Genomic DNA, 22,566 nt, shown 5'->3' with positions numbered 1-22,566 from the left:
GCGGTTGTCTCAACTCTTGTTACAGAACTATGTCTATACCCAGGTATTTTAACTACTTTTCTTGTTGCTGTGAAAGATCTAATGGAGATTATTTGAGACAGGATAGATTTCTTTTGACTCATGTTTTCAGAAAGTTCTATATATGGCTGCTTGTCCCCATGTACTGGGCAGAACACTAGCAATTGGAGCGTGTGGTAGAGGCTGTTCTTCACTTCTTGGTGTTCAAGAAGTAGAGAGAAGGGAGGAGTATAAGAAGGGACAAAGGTATGTCCCCAGTTAACTACCACTCCAACTAGGGTTCACTTCATACCTTTAACCGTATCTCAACACTGCTATCATATTCAAGTGATTATTTCATTGTTTTGTTAAGAGTGGTCATTAGCTAGATGTTTGAAAATGCTATAAGACATACCCAGAGTTGGGCTTTACTTAGGTACTCCAAAGTGTTTCTTTTGTTGTTGTTGTTTTTCTGAGACAGGCATTCTCAGAAAACAGATGTGTAATGTGTAACAGGCCTGGCTGTCCTGGAACTCATTTTGGCGACCAAGCTGGCCTCTAGCTCACAGAGATCTGCTTGCCTCTGCCTCCTGAGCGCTAAGATTAAAGGTGTGCGCCACCACACCCTGCAATCTAAGGTGTTTCTTAATCCAATCAAATTGATAATCAAGACTAATCATCACAATAGGGTAAGGAAGGTAGGAATGGTTCAGAAAATCCAAGGTAAGGAAATGTCTAAAGAGAGGAGAGAAAGGAAAGGGGAAAGTTGGAGGAAAGAAAGGAAGAGAAAGGAGAATGTCTTGGGAAGATTATGCGGTTGAATTGAGAGTGGCGACAAACCAAAGTCAGAGAGCGGGTGTTTTGGATCTCAGCATTATCCCTTATGTATGCCTTTAGGTAGCAAGAAGCTTGGAACCACCAAAGTAAAGAAGATATCGGTGCAGCTGCTGGACTTCTCAACATGTCACCATCAGCATTCATATCTAGAGAAGAGTGAGGGCATGTGCATTCAGAGTCAACCACGGGAAGATTGCTGGGTAATCATACACCAGAGCAATATTAAGAACAGGAAGGAAACGTAAAAATGTAGAATTCTGTAGATATGCAAGTAAATGTTCGATAACAGGACATAAGGAAGATGGCGCCAGGCAAATATGCGAATCTGGGACATTCCATTGTATATTTGAGAGGCATAGAGTTTATCACAAGGAAGGCTTTAGGTACAAATGAGAAATACAAGAAAAAAAGAATCAACGAATACACACATACATTTTGTCTTTCTGCTTCTAATTTTATTATAGTTTCTCAGTAGGTACCATAATGAACACAGTATGGCTCAGACTTAACTGTGGAGAGATTTAAAAGGTACAGACACAACTCACTCCACCTATTCATGTAGAAAAGCTATATAAAATAAAGCCTCATGCAGGATAAGTTTTAGGTACCAATATATCTTGGACAACTTGAAATCACATACACAAATACTGGTGAATAGACTTCAAGGGAAGCAATAACTTGAACTGTGGAGATCTGGACTGAGTTACTGAATGATATGATCAGCCTTGAATGCTAAGTCTTGAGAGAGGAGAAGTAATTTAAGCAAGAACAGATGCAATATTGTTCAAAATTGTTTCAAATTGAGATGAGGAAATAGCACATGAAAAGTTACAGAGTTAATACCTAGGTTTCATGGTGGATAATTGCAAAGGATGAGATGAATACCAGTACCATTTCTGGAAATATGTATCGAATATCAGGCCTCATGTTAGTTTCTAGAAACACATGGTTGCAAAAGAACTTCAGGTAAGCAGTTAGGGGACTGCTGTTTATTTGGTGAGATAGAAAAGAAACATCTGAGACCAGTCCTTAGAATGTCAGTCTGATAGGGGAGATAAAGGAGCCAGAGTGCTCACAAACATCAGAGGGCTTACAGTAGAATGGAGGTTTGCTAGAAAAAAAAATCATCCATGGTCCCAGCACCAGAGCTCACATTCTTATACAGAAAGCAGAGAATAGTAGCCCAGGAGGACAAGTATAATAGATAGCTGCACAGTATGAAATTAGCACTGAGAGTAAAAAAGGAAGGCTAATTTAAAGTGTGTTGAAGTTAATATTTCAACTACTATTTAAAGATAAGTAGCCATTTATCAAATCGGATAAGAAGTATAAAATGAAATGATGGCATTTAGGTCATAGGGAGCGGAATATGACAAGTCTGAAAAATGTAAAAATGCCTTGATTTGGGGGGAAAAGTGGAGTACAAGGGAGGAGAGAAGTGAGAGACAAATAATCACTGGACAGATTATGAATGTGTTATTACCTTATTAACACAAGCATACTGTATTATTTAGAGAATGGGGGGGCCATGCAAAGATTTTGACAAGAGAAATGTCATGACAAAGTTTATTTTTGAAGTTTACTCATAGCGGGTGTGAAAATGCCCTAAAAGGAAAGGCTTGTTGAAGAAATGCAAAACAACAGTTATGAGATGAGTATTTATGCACTCTTCATTCTTACATAGTAACCTTATCTGAACTAGGGTAATAGCAGTGAGGATAGGGTGGTTCATGTTCTCATGAGTTTATCCATTTTTGAATGGTGATCAAGAATAAGTAAATAATACAAGTGCTATTTAAATATTTTGAGTAAAATACACCAGGACAATAAATGAAGAACAGGGCTTATTATAACCTTTAATTCTGCATGGAGTCTGAAATAACTGGATGGACTCTAAAGACAGTATTAGCCTAAAATACTTGCAACACAAGATAGAAGAATTTTCATTTATATAATCCTGTTCAATAGGATTAGGTAATCAGGAAAGACATTTGTTAAAAAAATAAGTGTTTGAAAGGAATTGTGGAAGAAGTGATGAAGGAAGTCATTTGGATATCAGACCAATGTCACAAGTATAGGGTAGAGGAAAAGGCAGTACAATGATTTTGATGTGGATATATATATCAGAAAGGAGAGACCAGGTGGTTATAGTACCCTAGTCAAGCCAACAGCAGTAGGTGATATCAAGGTGGTAACAAGGGTTTCAAAGGTCTTATAAGCTATCATAAAAACTAATCTTTTAACATTGTTAAGACTTGGAAGCACTCACCGGAGGGTTTTTAAGCAGAAAGATGTACTGGTCTTTCTTAGATTTTAAGAGGATAAGTTTGGATGTTGTATTAAAATCAGATGTAAGAAGGACAAGAGCCTGCCTTTTCACAAGGCTACTATATGTTTTATCAACAATAGTAGCATCCCTAGATAAGAAAATTATTTAATTATTAAAATACATTTTTTTGAAATTATTTAAAATATCAGAATCATTATTTGTTGATAGACTGGTAAGATATGTGGAAGGAGAGGCACTGAGAATGATTTCAAAGTTTTTTTTTATTTTAAAACTTGAACATTGGAAAAGCAGTTGTAACTGTTACTAGGAAAACAGCAAAGGGAAGATTTTGTATGAAAAAGATAATTGGTTTGGTTCTTTTCTGACTTAACATTAAGTTTGGTATAACTTTTAGAAATCCAAATTCAGTGCTGATAAAGTGGTTGGTTGTAGGAGTCTTAAAATTTGTAATTAGTACCAACACTTGCTATATTCTCTTATATACTTCAACTGTATGTGACCATGTCTTACATTGGTAATTTCTGGGAGCTACTTGATAATGAAATTATTTGAATTTTTCCCTTCTTCCTCATATAGTATATGAATTGTATGCACAGTAGACTGCACAAGTGACACATATTTCTTGGTTTTCTTATTCAGATACAAAGAGCCAGTCCTGTTCTATGTTTCCTAAAGAACCACTGGGAACTCGTGGGCCTTGTCCATAAGACATCGCGGATATGTCAAAATCCCACAGTCATCATTAGAACAGCCCACTACTTTACCTGGATGAAACGATTCATCAAGGCATCTAAAAAGCTACTGAATCCTACTTCCTCTTTACGCTGTAGGACATTGCAAGAAAACGAGCATGTTCCCCAAATCAAACACAGCCATAATTATATCCCAACGATGGCCTCACCTAATACCTCCTTGATGTCCCTGCAAGAAAACTTAGACATTTCTCCACAAACCAAACATATCAACAATCTCCCTCAAATCTTTAATTTTAGTGATGTGAATTATTTTACTGATGGTCATAATTTGTTCCTTGATAAAAGCCAGACCCCACAAGCTGTCAGATTTGGAGCTGAGCAATTGAAACCATTTCCTGTTGCCAGACTTCCAGAAAACTTTGGACAGAATTTAATTCAGGTTACCCCTCCACCTAATACAGGCAGTTTTAATAAATACCCATTATCTCAGCTTATTTCTGACACAGCTAGGCCATATACTTCTCCTAAGACCGATAGTGCTAAACCCTTGGATCTTGCAGCCAATAATCCTGATAAGTCTTTTGATAAAATCATGGCAGATGTAATTAAACAATGGAGTCCATCTGTAGATGATGAAGCGGAGCCTGTACGTTTTCACGATACTAGTACCACTGACGAATCTTGGACAGAAAATGCTGATTTAGATGAATACAAAAACATTTTCAAAGGCATGGCAAATGTATCTCAGAATCAAAACGTGACTCAGGACAACTCAGCTCCAAAATTTCATTTATCTGAAAAAAAGGGACCCTGGGATTTCTTTCCTATTAATCAAACGGGTCTGCCCATGGAGTCTTATGAAAATAGAACTATTCTCCAACCAAGTGGTACAATTAAGGCCTGGAATTCTTCTTCTGACTATAATGCAAATTCTCATGATCAATCAGTTATTGACTCACTAAAAACTCAGAATCATTCTGTGTCTGATGCAGATAGATTCCAGATTGTACCATTGGCTAACATAGGTATACCCCCAACTTCTACAGCGGTTACCGATGCATCTTCACCTGCTGATCTTGAGACTACAAACCCTCCACACCAAATTCCATACAGTACACTACCAACACAAGATCAGTCTTCCTTTAAGGACATGATAGAGCCTACAGCTGAAATTCAACCCTAACTAAAAGCTGAATCTGAAAGAGCTGGACATCAGAGCATTCTTAAAGTATCAGTAATGTGAAGTAACATAGCAGAATTTTTTGTCTATATCAAAACTCATATATTTATGGAAACAAGTTAACTTTACTCCCTTGGAACAACTTATGACCTCATTTGAAATGTCATTTGTCCTAATGGAAAATTATGTAACACTCATCTCTTTTCAAAATACTAAAATAAAAACAAATTGAAAAGCAAATACAGTAGTTGGATGAGGTTTCTAGCACGACAATTAGGGTGTTTGGCCATCCCATCACCAGAGTAGGTCAGTTCGGGCTGTATCTCGACCATTGCCAGCAGTCTGTTGTGGGGGTATCTTTGTGGATTTCTGTTGGCCTCTCTAGCACTTTGCTTCTTCCTATTCTCATGTGGTCTTCAGTTACCATGGTCTCCTATTCCTTGTTCTCCCTCTCTGTTGTTGATCCAGCTGGGATCTCCCGCTCCCCCAAGCTCTCTTTCCCTCGACCCTCGCCCTTCACTACCCCCACTCATGTCCAGGCTGTTCATGTAGATCTCATTCCATTTCTCTGTCAATGGGCGATCCCGTGTCTTTCTTGGGGTCCTGTTTTCCAGGTAGCCTCCCTGATAATGTGAGTAGCAGTCCAGTCATCCTTGTTCCACATCTAGTATCCTCCTACTGAGGGGTCACCACCTGGATCTGGCCCTCTGAATGGGTGAGACAGTTGATTGGCTTGATCTGTTTGGGAGGCATCCAGGCAGTGGGACCAGGTCCTGTGCTTATTGCATGAGTCGGCTGTTTGAAACCTGGGGCCTATGCAGGATTGCTTGGCTCGGCCTGGGAGGAGGGGACTGGACCTACCTGGACTGAGTCTACCAGGTTGATCTCAGTCCGCGGGGAAGGCTTTGCCCTGGAGGAGGTGGGAATGGGGGGTGGGGTGGGGGGAAGGTGAGGGGGGGCGGGAGGGGGGAGAACAAGGGAATCTGTGGCTGATATGTAGAACTGAATTGTATTGCAAAATAAAAAAAAAAGCAAATACATTTCTTGTTAATGAGATCTTGTTTTGTGCTGGAGTTTGTAATTTTTAAGAGGATTAGTCTTTTTACATGTGGATCAATTTGATGTTTTGAAGGCTTACAAGTTGAAAAAAATTATTCCAAGATAATTGAAGAGTTACACTGTTTAAAAACACCATAAAAAGAAGTTACCAGTGCTACATTTTTCCTAAATTGTAAAAATTTTGAAAAGCTGTAGCACAACATCATAATAAGAATATTAACATAGATACAATTCATCCACCTTAGTTCATAATTTTTATGTTCTATTTGTACTGAACTGTATGTTTGTTATGCAATTTTCAATGCATATAATTTCATGAATACATCTCTATAGTCATGAGATATAATATTTCTATTACCATAAAAATTCCTCATGTTACCATTTTATAGTCATATCTACTGCCTTCTCACAAGAACCTTATCACTAATCCTTAGTAGGCATTAATATGTTCTCTATCACAAGAATTACCATTTTGAGAATGTTATGATAGGAACCATATGGTATGTAATTTTTTGTAACTGACTTTTTTCATTCAGCATAACTTCCTTACTATTTATATAAGTTAATGCTTGTACCAGTAATTATTTTAAATCATGTCATTATGTTAGAAGGTGTGGATGTATCACTATTTCTCTATCCAATCACTGAAGGTATCTGGATTATTTCTGGTTTCTTATTATTGCAAATGTTTTCTATGGATATTAATATGCAGTATTTGTGTGAACACAAAACTTATCTTTTCTAGGATCAAGATTCCCGGTTGACTCATATTAGTTTCTTTTCCTGTTGCTGTGATAAAAACATTCTGACAAGAATAACTTAAGGGAGAAGGGTTTATTCTAGATCATAGTTCAGATTATAGTTCATTGTGGTGAAGTCAGAGCTGTAGGATCTTGAAGGAACTTGTCATATTCCATCCACAACCAGGAAAAATGCGTGTTAGTGCTCAGCACACTTTCTCCATTGTGTACAATCCATATCCCTTGTCAGGGAATGGAACCACAAGTTAGATGGTTCTTCCCACAATAATACAATCAAAATATTCTTCCACTGGCATACCCAGATGCCCATCTCTCAGGTGATTTCAGATGCTGTCAAATTGACAACTAATACTAACCATCACAACCAATGATTACATATTGGAATTTTGATTTATCTAATAATAGATTCATGTACAATTATAAAAAATAATAGAGAGATACCATGAGAAGTTTCTTCACTGTCCCTCAATAGTAATACTTTGTAATATTATAACATAGATAACAACCAGGATGTGGCCATAACCCTATGACGATTCTGTTAAGGTAACATATCCTAAAAGACGGTGTGGTGGTTTGAATAGGAATGGCCTCCATAGGCTCATATATTTAAATGCTTACTCTTTAGGGAGTGGAACTCTTTGATAGGATTAGAAGGATTAGGAGGTGTGGCCCTGTTGGAGGAATTGTGTCACTGAGGTTTCTAAGCCCAATCTCTCTCCCTGCTGCCTTTCAGTTACTTTTCCACCACTGTGTCTGCTTGTGTACCTCCATGCTTCCTGCCACAATGATAAAGGATTAAGACTCTGAAACTTTAAGTGAGCCCCCAACTAAATGCTTTCTTTTATAAGAGTTGCCTTGGTCATGGTGTCTTTTCACAGCAATAGAGCAGTAGCCAAGAAGAGGGTTTTAAAACTTGTTGTATTGTAGTAATACATGGCATGTATATACATAATGTGTTTAACAATTCAGTCATTGAATAGATATAAAAATTATGTCAAGTTCTTGCTTATATGTGCTAAACTGCTAAAAATTCATTCACAAGATTATGTGTAAATGTAACTTTATTCCCCTGGGAAGATCCAAAACTGAAATTTGAGTCATATGGCAATAATAAAACAATGAGAAATTTAGTATTGTAAGAAACTGCCTAACTGCTAAAGAAAAAATAACCAAATTATATATCAAAAGAAATGGCAAGGTCAGTAAACTGACACGATGGGGACTATATCTAGCACAACCATAGCCTAGGAAATGAAGCACTAAGAATGGCAAACTGCCAAAGTCCCCTTGTTAGGTATTACATTAACACCAATGAAATGATCTAGTTAAGAGGGAAAGATGGGAAGCATTTTAAGAAAGAAAAACCAAACCACTACATCTGTAAGATGAACTTCAGTTTCAAAGATACAAATATGTTGAAAATGAAAATGGTGTACCACCAACAACCACAATAGATCTAGAATATCTTTCATAACACTACATACAGAAGATTTTTTTTTTGGTTTTTCGAGACAGGGTTTCTCTGTGTAGCTTTGCGCCTTTCCTGGAACTCACTTAGTGGTCCAGGCTGGCCTTGAACTCACAGAGATCCGCCTGGCTCTGCCTCCCAAGTGCTGGGATTAAAGGCGTGCGCCACCACCGCCCGGCCATACAGAAGATTTTTAAGAGCAAGTATGGCTATTAGAAATATATTTTTAAGTTTTTATTTTTGAGACTGTAATACAGTTTCATTTCTCTTTTTCCTTTCTGTACTTTGAATCCTTCCTTGCTATCATCAAATTCATGGGCTCTTTTTTTCACTAACTTATTACATGCATATATATATATATTCCTAAATAGAACCTACTTGGTCTGTATAATGTCACTTGTATGTATGTTTTCAGGACTGACCATTTGGTATTGGAGAACCAGTTCGTGTGCTCTTCCCTGGGGAAGACGATTTCGCCTACTCTCAGCTTTCTTTAGTTGCCTATAGTTCTTTGTTGAAGGTTGAGGCCTTTTGGGATTTTCCTTATCCAAAGGCATATCTACTGGTATTATCTCTATTTAGCTCATGTTTAGGAGGTCCTGTTGGTGAGAGTTTATGGGTGTAGCTTCTAACATTACTAAAGGACAAAATCTACAGCAAATGCCCTGATTCTCTGGCTCTTACAATCTTTTCTCCTCTTCTGCAATGTTCTCTGAAACTTAGGTGTGGGGATTATATGGTAGATGCATGCATCCTTTGGGACTGGGTTCCATAACTCTGAATTTTTTTTTGTTTTTTGTTTTTTGTTTTTCGAGACAGGGTTTCTCTGTGTAGCTTTGCGCCTTTCCTGGGACTCACTTGGTAGCCCAGGCTGGCCTCGAACTCACAGAGATCCGCCTGCCTCTGCCTCCCGAGTGCTGGGATTAAAGGCGTGCGCCACCACCGCCCGGCCCATAACTCTGAATTTTGATTGATTGTGGTTTTCTGTAGTGGTGTCCAAGTTTCTTTAATAAGGGGTAAAGACTTCGTTTATCTGTGGGTATGAGGACAAATGTTTAGATTGTTGTTAGGGGTAACGGCAGTTTATTAAATTAGTGATGTTGGTTCTTCTCCAATATCCATGACTTCACTGGCATCGACTAGTTAGCTAGGTTTCCAGTACCAACATGATTTCCTTTTTGTTGAGTGGGTCTGGAGTTCAATTAGAAAGCTGTTGGCTACCAACAAGGTACACATGACACTGCTGCACCCTTAGGGTAATTGTACCATACTGGTCATTGATGTGGTTCATAGGTGTCATAGCTGAGTAAGGCTATTTGTTGCTTCCTTTCTGGTACCATGAAAGCCAGTCCTCACGGATGGGGCATTCAGGTCATTTCCTGCTCAGGGGGGTCTCTGGGCCCTGTGTCTGAAGTGCATGGTGTCTTTAGCAGTCTGAGGTGTAACCAAAGGCAACAGCAATAGGCTGTATGCTTTGGGAATCTCTTGAACAGCTCTGACCAACAACTTAAAAGTGGGCTTCTTGTGCCTGGTATCAGATTTTTTTTTTTTTTTTTTTTTTTAGGTAGTCTTTTGCTCTTGGAGGGAGCTCTATCAGGCAAGACAAGAAAAGTTCATTAATTGTGCGGGGGAAGATGTAGCAGCCTCTTCTCCGAACCACCCCTTTGCCTCCGGACTTCTCTGGGGCCAGCACCCGCCCGACCTGGGGTCCGGGGCCACGGGCTCAGCCGACGACTATGGGCTCGGTGTCCAACCAGCAGTTCATAGGTGGCTGCGCCAAGGCAGCGGAGAAGGGGCCCGAGAAGGCGCCAGCTGACGCGGCCCCGGCGGCAGACAAGCCACAGCTGCTGCACGGGGCGGCATCTGTAAGTGGTTCAACGTGCGCATGGGGTTCGGTTTCCTGTCCATGACTGCCCGCGCTGGGGTCGTGTTCGACCCCCCGGTGGACATCTTTGTGCACCAGAGTAAGCTGCACATGGAAGATTTCCGGAGCCTCAAGGAGGGTGAGGCGGTAGAGTTCACTTTCAAGAAGTCTGCCAAGGGTCTGGAATCCATCCGTGTCACTGGCCCTGGTGGAGTGTTCTGTATTGGGAGTGAGCGGCTAAAGGGGAAGAACACACAGAAACGAAGATCTAAAGGCGACAGGTGCTATAACTGTGGTGGTCTAGACCACCATGCCAAGCAATGCATCAACCATATGGTGGCCTCATGTCCAGTGAACGCCCAGCAGGCCCCCACTTCTCAGGGGAAGCCTGCCTACTTCCGGGAGGAAGAGGAAGAGATCCACAGCCCTGCTCTACTCCCAGAAGCCCAGAATTGAGGCCCAGGAGTGGGGGCTATTCTTTTGTTATTGGGGAGTTTTAAGGAGGAGGCATCAATTGGCAGAATGGAGAAAGTGGGATGGGGTGGGTTGCGGGTAGCTGGCATTGCCATGTTTCTCAGGCCGGGGTTCCCAGTATCACCCTGTCTTCCCTTGGTGGAGGGAAAGGGAGAGTCAATGGAAACTCCAACCATGCTTTATCTACATGCAAGTGAAGGCTTTTGTGGGGAACCACGCTAGAACCTGCATACCTTAGCTGAGGCTTGAACCCACAACGACATGCTTTTGAAAGTGGCTGGGATAGGAAAGTCCCTCTGTAGAAGGCTGTGTGATATTTCCCTTGCCAGACAGGGTGTGAAACAAGTGTAAAACAACAACAATGAACCTAACCCTGCAGCTACTACATTCTGTGGGAGGGACTCTCACGAACCAGGCAAGGGTTTTCTTTCCACATCTTGCTTACTCATAACCCAGTCCTGGGGTGCGGTGCTGGGAACAGTGTCCAGCAGTGGGTTGTGATGACAGGCAGAGGGTAGTTGGGCGGGGGGACAGTTGCAGACCTGCTGTGCTCCCTCACTCGCAGCCCTTTCTGGACCAATGTGATTTTAATTTATTTGCGCCCTTGGGTAACTGCGCCTTGGGTCCCAATTCCTCCAGGATGCCAACTGCACTATCTGTGTGCAAATGATGTATCTTGTGCGTTTTAGTTTTTTCCTTAATATAAATAATGGGTTTGTATTTTTGTATATTTTAATCTTAAGGCCCTCATTCCTGCACTGTGCTCTCAGGTACACAAGCAATCTCAAGGATAAGTCCAAGCAGCTCCAGGTCTGCGCAGCAGGAATACTTTTTGTTTAGATCACCATGGAGACCAACCATTGGAATGCACAGCCTATTGAACTACCTCATTTTTGCCAATTACAGATGGCTTTTCTGCCATATAGTCCTTAAAACCTCCGTCCACCTTAAAATGTCTCACAGGAGGCTAGGTTTTAATTAAGCTACCCATGACTTGATCTCACTTTTTTGGGCAAAAGATAGGAAATTAGTCTACACAGGAAAAGGTGGTACAGAGATGTCAAAAGGCTGGGCCAGGTGAAAGGCACAAGAGTCATTTTCCATTCCCAAATCCATCCTACGCAAGATTAGTCTAAGTCTGCCATACACAGTAGGGTGTGTGTGTGTGTGTGTGTGTGTGTGTGTGTGTGTGTGTGTGTGTGTGGTGTTGGTTTTTTTAATGCAAATTTATGAGGATGAGGGTTTTTTTTGTTTGATTGTTTTTAGATACTGGGATTGAACCTTGGGCCTCATTTGTGCTAGGGTGTGTCCTGCCACTGAGTTCTCCTGGTAAGGATGCAACTTAAGACCAACACCCTGTGTCCCACACTGTGCTGTCTAGGGATGGGGACATGAAACAAGGACTCGAATCTTTAGCCTTTCACAACCTTGGCTTCCAGAGGGACTCTAGGAGTGTGGGCCCCTGTGGCAAGTCCTGCTGCACTGTCATGGTTGATAGGTAAAGGGAAAAAGGGGGTTTCGTTTACATGCTGTGAGATCACTGCAAACCTACCTCACTGTGTTGAAACGGAACAAATGCAATAGAGCACATTGGGTGGAGCGTGTCTGATCCCGGTTCCTTGTCTCCCCCAAATGCTGCCCCCCCCCCAGTTATTGTAGTCGTCTGGCCTTTGTAGGACTTCACTGTCTGAGTTGGTGATTGCTAGGTGGCCTCATGTAAATATAATGTGTTGGTCTTCATGTTGTTTGGGGGTTTTATTGTTTACAAAACTTTTTGTATTGAGAGAAAAATAGCCAAAGCATCTTTGACAGAAAGTTCTGCACCAGATGACAGCATGAAACCTAAGGGTGGGGTCCTCTTCTCGAAGTGAGCCTCTGGAACCATGGTTCCCCCTTCTGTTCTCTTCCCGTTTCCTGTTTTGGACCACATTCTCTGACCTTAAAACAGCTCCTATACCACCCTCTTCTCCCTTGTAAGAAAACTTACACACATTTCCTTCTTGGAATGTCTCTACAACTCTTGAATAACCCACGTAAAAATTCTGAAGAAGCCATGAACCTCACTCATCCCTTGTTCCAAGACTCAGTCAAGAGTTTTGGTTGGTTGTTTTGAGACAGGGTCTCACTCTGTAACCCAGGTTAGCCCCAGATCCTTGGCTATCCTCCTGCCTTAGCCTCCTCAGTGCTGGGCTCACAGGTGAGCTGCTTCTCCCTGGCAAGACTATTTCTTGGTGTGATTCACCTTTGGATGGATCAAACCAACTTTGTCTATAACCCTTAGGTAGAGAGAAGCAATTGTGGGGCCTTCCATCTGAAGACCAGAAAAGGAATATGAATGTATAAGTCAAGTCACTCAGGAACTTAATGTCGGTGCAAGAAACTTATGTCAAAGTGGCCACAAGATTGTTACTAGGAGATGGACAAATGTAACTCCATGTTTACTGCTAGAAACCAAAGCTTTGTGAGAAATCTTGAATTTATGGGGAGGGCGGGTGGGGAAAGTGTGTACTTGTCTGTCCTTTCCCTGCTTCCTTCTCTGTCCTGAACTGGAGGAGACTGAGCCCCTTGGGCTTTGGTGGCCCCACCACTGGGGTGTTTATTTCATGGTTGATTTTTTTTCTGTACCCGGGTACTTATATTCCTATCGTATAATCATTTTGTAACACATGCTGACTTTCCCTTCCCTTCTTCCCTGGGAAAATAAAGACTTATTGGTACTAAAAAAAAAAAGAAAAAGAAAAGTTTGTTAAAACTATATATGTATGTTTATACACAGAATCACATGTATTGTAGGGTTTTTGGTAAATAGTTAATAGTATGATTCCTTGTGGCTTTTTCAGATATATTTACTGTATTTTACCCAGCTCCTGACTTCTCATGTGTTTAGCACCTTTCCCCTTTCCTACAGAACCTCTTTTTTCCCATTTCCCTGATCAGATCACTTGTGCCCTGCTATTCCCTTTTATCCTCCTCCCACCTTCTTCTGTATTTACTCCCATCCTCCTCTTTCAGGAGCCCTTTCCCCATTTCCCTGATCAGATCACCTGGGCCCGGCTTTCCCCTCTCTAGTGCTCCCCAGCCCACCTACCTTGGCAACAATCCTATTTAACTTTCCTGGTTTCTGTAGTTACTTCAGGCTATGTACTTCCATCTGAAGATTTGGAGCTAGGAGCCTCTAATAAGAGAGAACATGTGTTATTTGTCCTTCAGGGTCTGGGTTACCTCACTCAATACAACCTTTTCTAGTTCTATCTATTTACTTGCAAAGTTCACTATTTTATTTCTCTTTACAACTGAGTAGCATTCCATAATGCATATGTACCACATTTTCTTTTCTTTTTTCTTCATTTATCTTTATTAAGAAATTTTCTACTCACTCCACATACCACACACAGATCTCCTTCCTCCCTCCTCCCACCCTCCAGCCCTCTCTCCCAAGCCACCCTGCATCCCCACATCCTTGGTTGTAGAACATTTAGGTTGTTTCCATCTCCTATTAAAAAAAGAGCAGCAGTGAACATGGCTGAACAAGTATCTGTGGAGTAGGATGTTGAGTCCTTTGGGAAATGACAAGGAGCAGTATACTGCCTTTTGGTAGATTTATTTTTAGTTTTTGAGAGTTCTCCACACCAATTTCCATAGTGGCTGCGCCAATCTGCAATCCACCAACAGTGAATGAGGGGGCCTTTCTCCTTGCATCCCCTCCAGCATTTGTTGTCAGTTCTTCTGTTGATCTTTGACACTCTGGCTTGGCTAAGATGAAATCTCAAAGTTATTTGACTTGTGTTTCCTTAATTTCTAGTGATGATGAATTTTTTTTGAGATATCTCTTAGCCATTTTGTTTTGTTTTGTTTTGTCTTTTTTTTTTTTTTTTAAAGAACTTTCTATTCAGACCCCAGGCTCTTTTTTTTTGGAAGGAGTCACTGTTTTTGGCCCTTTGATTTTTGAATTCTTTGTAGATTCTGGGTATTAAACCTTTGTCAAGTGTATAGCTGGCAAAGATTCCCTCCCATTCTGTGGGCTTCCCCTTTCTCTAGGTGATTATTCCTTTAGCTGTGCAGAAGTTTATAGTGTCCTGAAGTCTCACTTGACAATTATTGGCCTTAATTCTTGGGCCAATGGAGTCCTATTCAGGAAGTCCTTTTGTACACCTAAATCGTATGGATACTGCCTATGTTGTCTTTTAGCAGTTTCAGTGTTTGAGGTTTTAAGGTTTAGGCCATCGATCTACTTTGAGTTAGTTTTTGTGCAAGGTGATAGATACGGGTCTAATTTCATTCTCTTGCATGTGGGCATCCAGTTTTCCCAGGGACATTTGTTGGAGATTCTTTCTTTTCTCCAGCATATGTTTTTGGGCATCTTTGTCAAATATTAAGTGGCTGGAGTTATGTGTGCTCATGTTTAGGTCTTTGATTTTGTTCCATTGGTCTATATGTCTGTTTTTGCGCCAACAACATATTGTTTATTACTATGGGCCTGTAATATATCTTAAGATCTGAAATTGTAATCCCTCTAGCATTGTGTTTATTTTCTTTCAGGATTGTTTTGCCTATCTGGGGTCTTTTGTGGTTCCATAGGATTTTTAGGACACTTTTTTTCTTCTATTTCTGTGAAGAACAAGATAGTGATTTTGATCAGGATTGCATTGAATCAGTAAATAGCTTTTGGTAGAGTTATCATTTTCACAATATTAATTCAACTAATCCATGAGCATGGAATGTCTTTCCACATTCTAGTGCCTTTCTCTATCTCGTTTTTGGAGGTTTAAAGTTTTCATTGCAGATGTCATTCACTTCCTTGGTCAGGCTCATTCCTAGATACTTCGTTTTCATTGTAGCTGTTGTGAGTGGAAGTGTTCCCACAATCTCCTTCTCTGCATGTTTGTTGGCGTTGTACAGAAAAGCTATGCTTTTTGCAAGTTAATTCCATATCCTGCCACATTGCTGAACTTGCTTGTCATTTCTAGAAGTTTTCTAGTAGAATTGTTGTGATCTCTAGTATATAATATCATATCATCTGCAAGTGGGGATAGTTTAAACTTTTCCTTCCTTATTTATATATCCCTTTAATTTCTTTCTCATACCTTTCTCTTGCCTTGTTCCAATGAGTGCTCTGAGCACAATATTGTAAAGGAACGGGGATAGTGGACAGCCCTGTCTCTTTCCTGACATCAATGGGATTTCTTTAAGCTTCTCCCCATTTAGGATGATGTTGGCTGTGGGTTTCTTGTATATAGATTTTACTGTGTTCTCTCTAGCCCTAAATTCTCTAGGACTTTAATCATGAAGGCATGGTGGATTTTTATCAAAAGCTTTCTCTGAATCTATTGGGATGATCAGTGATTTCATCTTTAAGTTCATTTGTAGGGTTTACTACATTTATTGACTTGCATATATTGAACCATACTTGAATTTCAGGGATAAAGCCAACTTGTTCATGGTGTGTAATATTTTTGATGTACAATTGCATTCTGTTTGCAAGTATTTTATTGAGTATTTTTAATTCTATGTTCATCAGGGATATTGGCCTATTGTTTTCCTTTTGCTCTGGTTGTTTTGTTGTGTCTTTACACAGTTTGGATAATAGAATGATACTGGCTTCATAAAAGAAATGCTTCTTCTGTTTCTATTTTTTTTAATAGTTTAAGAAGAACTGACTGTAGATCTTCTTTGAATGTCTGGTAGAATTCTGCTGTGAATCCGTCTGGTCCTGGACTTTTTTTGTTTTTGTTTTTGTTTTTTTGAGACAAGGTTTCTCTGTATAATAGCTCTGGCCTTTCTAGAACTTTTTGTAGACCATTCCGGCCTCAAACTCACAGAAATCCATCTGCCTCTGCCTCCTTGAGTGCTGGGATTAAAGGTGTGTGCCACCACACTGGGCTGGACATTTTTTAAAGCTGGAATGCTCTTTATTACTATTTTATTGACTTCTTCTTGGTTAAATTTTGGTAGTTTGTTGGAATCAAGAAATCCATCCATTTCTTTTAGGTTTCTAGCTTAATGGAGTACAGGTTTTTAAAATATTCCCTTATAATATTTGGATTTTCTTTGGTATCAGTTCTAATATTTCCTCTTTTATTTCTGATTATGCTAATTTAGGTCCTCTCTTCCTTTTGATTAGTTGGGCCAAGAGTCTGTCAATCTTGTTTATTTTTTTTCAAAGAACAAGCTCTTAGATTGGTTGATTCTTTGTAATGTTTTCTTTGTTTCTATTTTATTGATATCTGCTCTGATTTTTATTATTTCTTGCTGTCTACTGGTTTTAATTTGATTTGTTCTTGGTTTTCCAACTTTTTGAGTTGCATCACTTAATGATGCTTAACCATTTATTTGCACACTTTCTGACTTTTTAAATGTAGTCACTTAGAGCTACAAATCTCTAGTGTAAATTTGCTTTCTGTGTGTCCCAGAGGTTTTGTTGTGGTATGTTTTCATTTTCATTTAGCTCCAGGAATATTTAAATTCCTTTCTTGATTTCTTTCTTTCTTTCTTTTTTTTTGGTTTTTCGAGACAGGGTTTCTCTGTGTAGCTTTGTGCCTTTCCTGGAGCTCACTTGGTAGCCCAGGCTGGCCTCGAACTCACAGAGATCCGCCTGGCTCTGCCTCCCGAGTGCTGGGATTAAAGGCGTGCGCCACCACTGCCCGGCCTTGATTTCTTTTTTGACTCACTTATCATTTAGTAATGAATTGTTTAATATCCATATGTCTGTCTATTTATTAGATATTTGTTTGGTGTCAATTTTAATTTTTATTATATTATGGTCAAATAGGATATAAAAATGAACTCAATCTTTTTGAATTTGTAAAGATTCTTTTTGTGTGTGTTCCAAAATATGGTCTATTTTAGAAAAGCTTCTGTGTGCTGCTGAGTAGAATGTGTATTCTTTGGTATTTTGTGGAACATTTTGTAAATATCTGCTAAGTCCATTTGATCTATGATATCCTTTTTTAAAATATTTTTAAAAACAGTTTTAGTTTTTATTCTTCTCTCATATATTATATCTTGACTACAGTTTCCTCTCTCTCGTCTCCTCCCAGTTGTCTTCTCCCCACCCCACCCCCCAGATTCACTCCTCCTCGGTTTCCTTTCAGAAAAGAGCAGGCCTCCCAGGGGTATCAATCTATCATATCATAAGTTACAAAGAGACCAGGCACATCCCTTCATATTAAGACTGGATGAGGCAACCCAGGAGGAGGAAAAGGGTCTAAGTGAAGTCAAAAGAGTCAGAGACATCCCCCCTCCCACTGTTGGGAATCCCATAAGAAGACCAAGATACACAACCGTAACATAAATGAAGAGGACCTAGCTCAGACCCATGCAGGCTCCCAGATTGTTACTTCAGTCTCTGTGAGCCCCTATGAGCCCTGGTTAGTTGATTCTGTGGACTGTGTCCTTGACCCTCTCGCTCATACAATCCTTCCTCTCCCTCTTCCAGAGGATTCTCTGAGCTCTGCCTAGTAATTGGCTGTGAATTTCTGCATCTGTTTCCATCAGCTGCTGGATGAAGCCTCTCTGATGACGATTATGCTAGGCTCTAGTCTACAAGTACAGGAGAGTAACAGTAGAAATCATTTCATTGACTTTTTTTTTTTGCCAGTTGTGTTTGGTTCTATTCTGGGTCTCTGGGTTATTCAGCCTCTGGTCCCTGGCCATCGAGGCAGTGCCAGGTGTGGGCTCCCTCTTGTGGTATGGGTCTCAAGTTAGACCAGCTATGATGTTATTTAATTCTGATATTTCTCTTTATTTTTTGTTCAAATGTCTTGTCTATTTGAGAAAGTGGAGTATTTAAATCACCTACTATTAATGGATTGTTGTTAATCTGTTTCTTTTTAAATCCAGTAGTAGATTTTTAAATGAAACTGGGCACACCAAAGTTTTGTCCATATACATTTGGAATAGTAATGTTTTCTTGGTTAACTCTTCCCTTGGTTAGAATGAAATATCCCTCTTTATCTCTTCTAATTATAGTTTGACGTCTATTATGTCAGATATTAGGATAGGGGCACCTACTTGCTTCCTGGTCACGTTTGATTAGAGTGCTTTTGTCCATCCTTTTTGTTTAAGGCAGTGCCCGTATTCAATATCAAAATGTGTTTCTTGAAGACAACAGATAGATGGATTTTGTTTCTTGATCCATTCTGTCATCCTTTGATTGTGACTGGAGTATTGAGGCCATTGATATTTAAAGGTATTATTGAAATATATGTGTTAATTGTGATCATTGTGTTGTTGATTTTTGGTGGTGTTGTTTGTGTTCACAGTGGTGTTTTGTGTTTTAGTAATTATGTTTTTTTTTATTTTTTCCAGTCTCTTGGCTATGCTCATTCCTGTTTTCAGTCTGAAATAATGCTTTCTGTATTTTCTTTAGGTTTGTTTTGTTGGATACATATTTTTTTTAGGTTGTTTATGCCATGGAAAGTTTTTCTTTATCCTTCAACCACACAGATAATTTTGCTGGATATATTAGTCTAGGTTTGCTGTCATAGTCTTTTATGACTTTAACACATTGCTCTGAGCTCTTTTGACTTTTAAATTCCCACTGAGAAATCAGCTGTTAGTCTAATGGGTTTTCCTTTATATGTGACTTGTGTTTTTTCTCTTGCAAATTTCAATACACTTTCTTTGTTATGTATACTTAGTGATTTGCTGTAGGGATTTTCTTCTCTGATCTTGTCTATTTTATGTTTGGTGTACTTCTTGTATTCGTATGGGTGTACCTTTCCTTAGTTTGGTGAATGTTTTTTTCTATGAGCTTGTTGAAGCTACTATCTATGCCATTGTCTTGGGATTCTTCTCCCTCATCTATGCCTATAATTCAAAGGTTTGTTTTCATGATGTCCCACATATTCTGTGTGTTCCTTTCCTATTTTTTATTTTTATTTTTATTGTTTATTTGTCCCAGTTCCTCCACTTTATCTTCTAGTCCTGATATCTTATCTTCTGCTAGATTAATTCTACTTGTAAAGCTTTCCTTTGAGTTTTCTAGTTGAGTTACTGGGTCTTTCAATTCCACCCTAAGTCCCGCCTAGTCCCTTCCTCTATACCTAAACTTTCTGGGTCTGTGGATTGTAGCTTGGTTATCATTTATTTAATGGCTAATATCCACACACAGTGAATACATACCATATTTGTATTTCTGGGTCTGGGTTACCTCACTCAGTATGATTTTTTTCAAGTTTCATCCATTTGTCTATAAATTTCCTGATGTCATTGTAGCACGAATCTTAGAAGGTCTTATTAATAAAAACAAACCTGGAGCCAGGTATTGGCATGAATGCTGGAAGATCAGAGAAGCAGAACAAGCCACAGCCTGATCCTGTTTCCTCAGACTGGAAGCCTCTCTGAGTCCTCATCTAGAATGAATCTCAGCTGAACTGCTGCTCAAAAGCCTGAAAGCTTAACCAGATCTAGTTCCTGGTCCTCATACTTTAAATACCTTTCTGCTTTCTGCCATCATTCCCTGGGATTAAAGGCTTGTGTTGCCATGCCTGACTGTTTCCAGTGTGGCTTTAAACTCACAGAGATCCAGGGAGATCTCTGCTTCTAGAATGCTAGGATTAAAGGTGTGTGTGCCACCATTTTCTGGCCTCTATATCTAGTGGATGTTCTGTTCTTTGACCCCAAATAAGTTTATTACGGTGCACAATATTTTGGGGAACACAATATCACCACATTTCCCCTTTTCTGTCTAAAATTAAAAAAGCTTATAACTAATACAAGAAAAACTATATCCAATAAGTATATACAATATATACAGTCAAGAATTACATTAACAATGTCTAGTCCATTATCATTAGACAGATTCAGACAAAAACTTCATTGTATATATTAACAATGTCCAGTCCAGTAACATTTGACAAACTCAGACAAAAATTTCTTGCTTATCCTATTTAAAACAAGTAGTTCCTTTTTAAAAGTAGATTCAGTAATTGACCTTTTAATCTTATCATATCCATATTATCTCTTTTTTCTTTTCATAATAGATTCAATAATCTACCTTTTGTCATTTTTATATCTTCCTCTTTTTCTTTTTAGAGTAGATTCAATGATCTACCCATTTATCCTATTATTTCTTTAGCTTTTTCTCAGAGTAGATTCAATGATCTACCTCATATCTATATTCTCTTTTCTTTTTCTTTCCTTTTTTTAAACAAAAACTCTGAATCTAATCTCCTTGTTCAGTTTTTCCCCTGACCATTAACAATTAACAACTTGTAACCAACCATCATAAACAATGACAATTGTCCATAAGCCATTGAATGACCAAAAAACACCCACCCCACCTCTTGGGAATGTGGGCATCATTTTCTTAAAATTACTTCCTGATTTCTGGGGGTGAAGACATCTTTAGGGAATCCTGAAAAGAAAAATTTTGGGTTAATTGTCAAGTCCTGAGAGAGTTAGCTGTATCATTTGTCTAGTCTCTGCATAATGGGAAAATGTAGGGCTTGTTTCAAGTCCTTGTTCAAGTAGTCTGTCAGGCTGGATCATCTCAGCTAGTCATCTCGAAATTGTCCTGACCAGTTTTTAGTCCAAAGTCAACCTTTCTGTGGTGTTAATCAGCTTAATGGCTTTACTATAGTCCTTGTGGAATCATCGTTGTGGGGTCCCATCATCCTTTTGAAGTTGCTGTTAGGCATGGCCATGGTTCCCTGCAGACTTTTTTTTTTGTGTGCCTCCTCTGTGGTTTGGAGCAATCACAGTCTGATAAATGTCTGTCTCTCAGAACCATGAAGTCCTTTCCTAGAAGAGAAAATCTTCACAGCAATTTCTCCCCACTATTTGTCTTACCAAACTTTTCCAAACTGACCTTGGCCGATGCTTTCTTGTAACATGAAGGTCCTGGCAATTCTTCTCTGAACAACCAGTAGTAAACCCTTCATCCCAGGGAGCAGCATCACCACACTCACCAACACAATGAGTAGGAGCCAGCAACTTGGAGCAGCTGCTGCTGCCTCCATGGTCCCACCACTGTTTGTGGCTTGGCCTAAGCTTCTCTCCTTAGCAAGCCTCCTAGGCCGCTCAAACTCGGGATCCTCCTGCCTCTCCCTCCTTCAGCAAATCCCACCAGCATGCGCCACCACAACCAGCTGAGGGCAGCTCAGGTCTGACTTGGGGCCCTCAAGGCCACAGGCAAGCGGCTTTTTCATGAATTCGTACCACAAACATTGGGCACCAGATGTAGCACGAATCTTAGAAGATCTTATTAATAAAAACAAACCTGGAGCCAGGTATTGTTGCTGGAAGATCAGAGAAACAGAACAAGCCACAGCCACCTCACCTTGCCAATTCCTCAGCTGATCCTGTTTTCTCAGACTGGAAGCTTCTGAGTCCTCATCCAAATGGATCTCAGCTGAACTGCTGCTGCTACAAGCCTAAAAGCTTAACCAGCTCTAGTTCCTGGTCCTCACACCTTAAATACCTTTCTGCTTCCTGCCATCACTTCCTGGGATTAAAGGCTTGTGTCTCCATGCCTGACTGTTTCCAGTGTGGCTTTGAACTCACAGAGATCCAGGCAGATCTCTGCCTCTGGAATACTAGGATTAAAGGCGTGTGTGCCACCATTTTCTGGCCTCTATATCTAGTGGCTGTTCTGTTCTTTGACCCCAGATAAGTTTATTAGGGTGCAAAATATTTTGGGGGAACACAATATCACCACATGTCATTGTTTTTAACAGCTGAGTAATACACCATTGTGTAAATATACCATATTTTCTATATCTATTCTTTTGTGGAGGGACATCTAGGTTGTTTCCAATTTCTTGATTAATTAATTCTTAATTAATTTTCCTGATTAAATTCTGTCTTCAAACTCCCTTTGTCCCTCACCACCTATGGCAGGCAGGAGAACTGACCTAGCACCTCACCAACTGCAGCCGTAGGGAGAGCAGGTCCTGCACCTTGGCTGGGCAGCACAATCGAACTGACCCTGTTGATAGGG

At 39.9% G+C, this 22,566-nt stretch overlaps 1 protein-coding gene and 1 pseudogene across 1 annotated transcript in view; both read left to right on the top strand.

The window, feature by feature from the left end:
- LOC131899009 (uncharacterized) overlaps window positions 1-5,239 on the top strand; it is a 29,939-nt gene extending 24,700 nt beyond the window's left edge. The window contains exons 4-5 of the mRNA XM_059250342.1: window positions 895-1,034; window positions 3,764-5,239. Of these exons, the coding sequence (XP_059106325.1) occupies window positions 895-1,034; window positions 3,764-5,002 (1,379 nt within the window). The 3' untranslated portion in view covers window positions 5,003-5,239. The remainder of the gene's footprint in view (window positions 1-894; window positions 1,035-3,763) is intronic.
- A 4,784-nt stretch (window positions 5,240-10,023) lies between these two features.
- LOC131898777 (protein lin-28 homolog A-like) lies at window positions 10,024-10,607 on the top strand (annotated as a pseudogene).
- The last annotated feature ends 11,959 nt before the right edge of the window (window positions 10,608-22,566 follow it).

This window comes from Peromyscus eremicus, chromosome X, assembly GCF_949786415.1.
Source record: "Peromyscus eremicus chromosome X, PerEre_H2_v1, whole genome shotgun sequence".
Lineage (NCBI taxonomy): Eukaryota > Metazoa > Chordata > Mammalia > Rodentia > Cricetidae > Peromyscus > Peromyscus eremicus.
The sequence above is the reverse complement of the archived record's forward strand: the minus strand, read 5'-3'. Positions and strand labels throughout refer to the sequence as shown.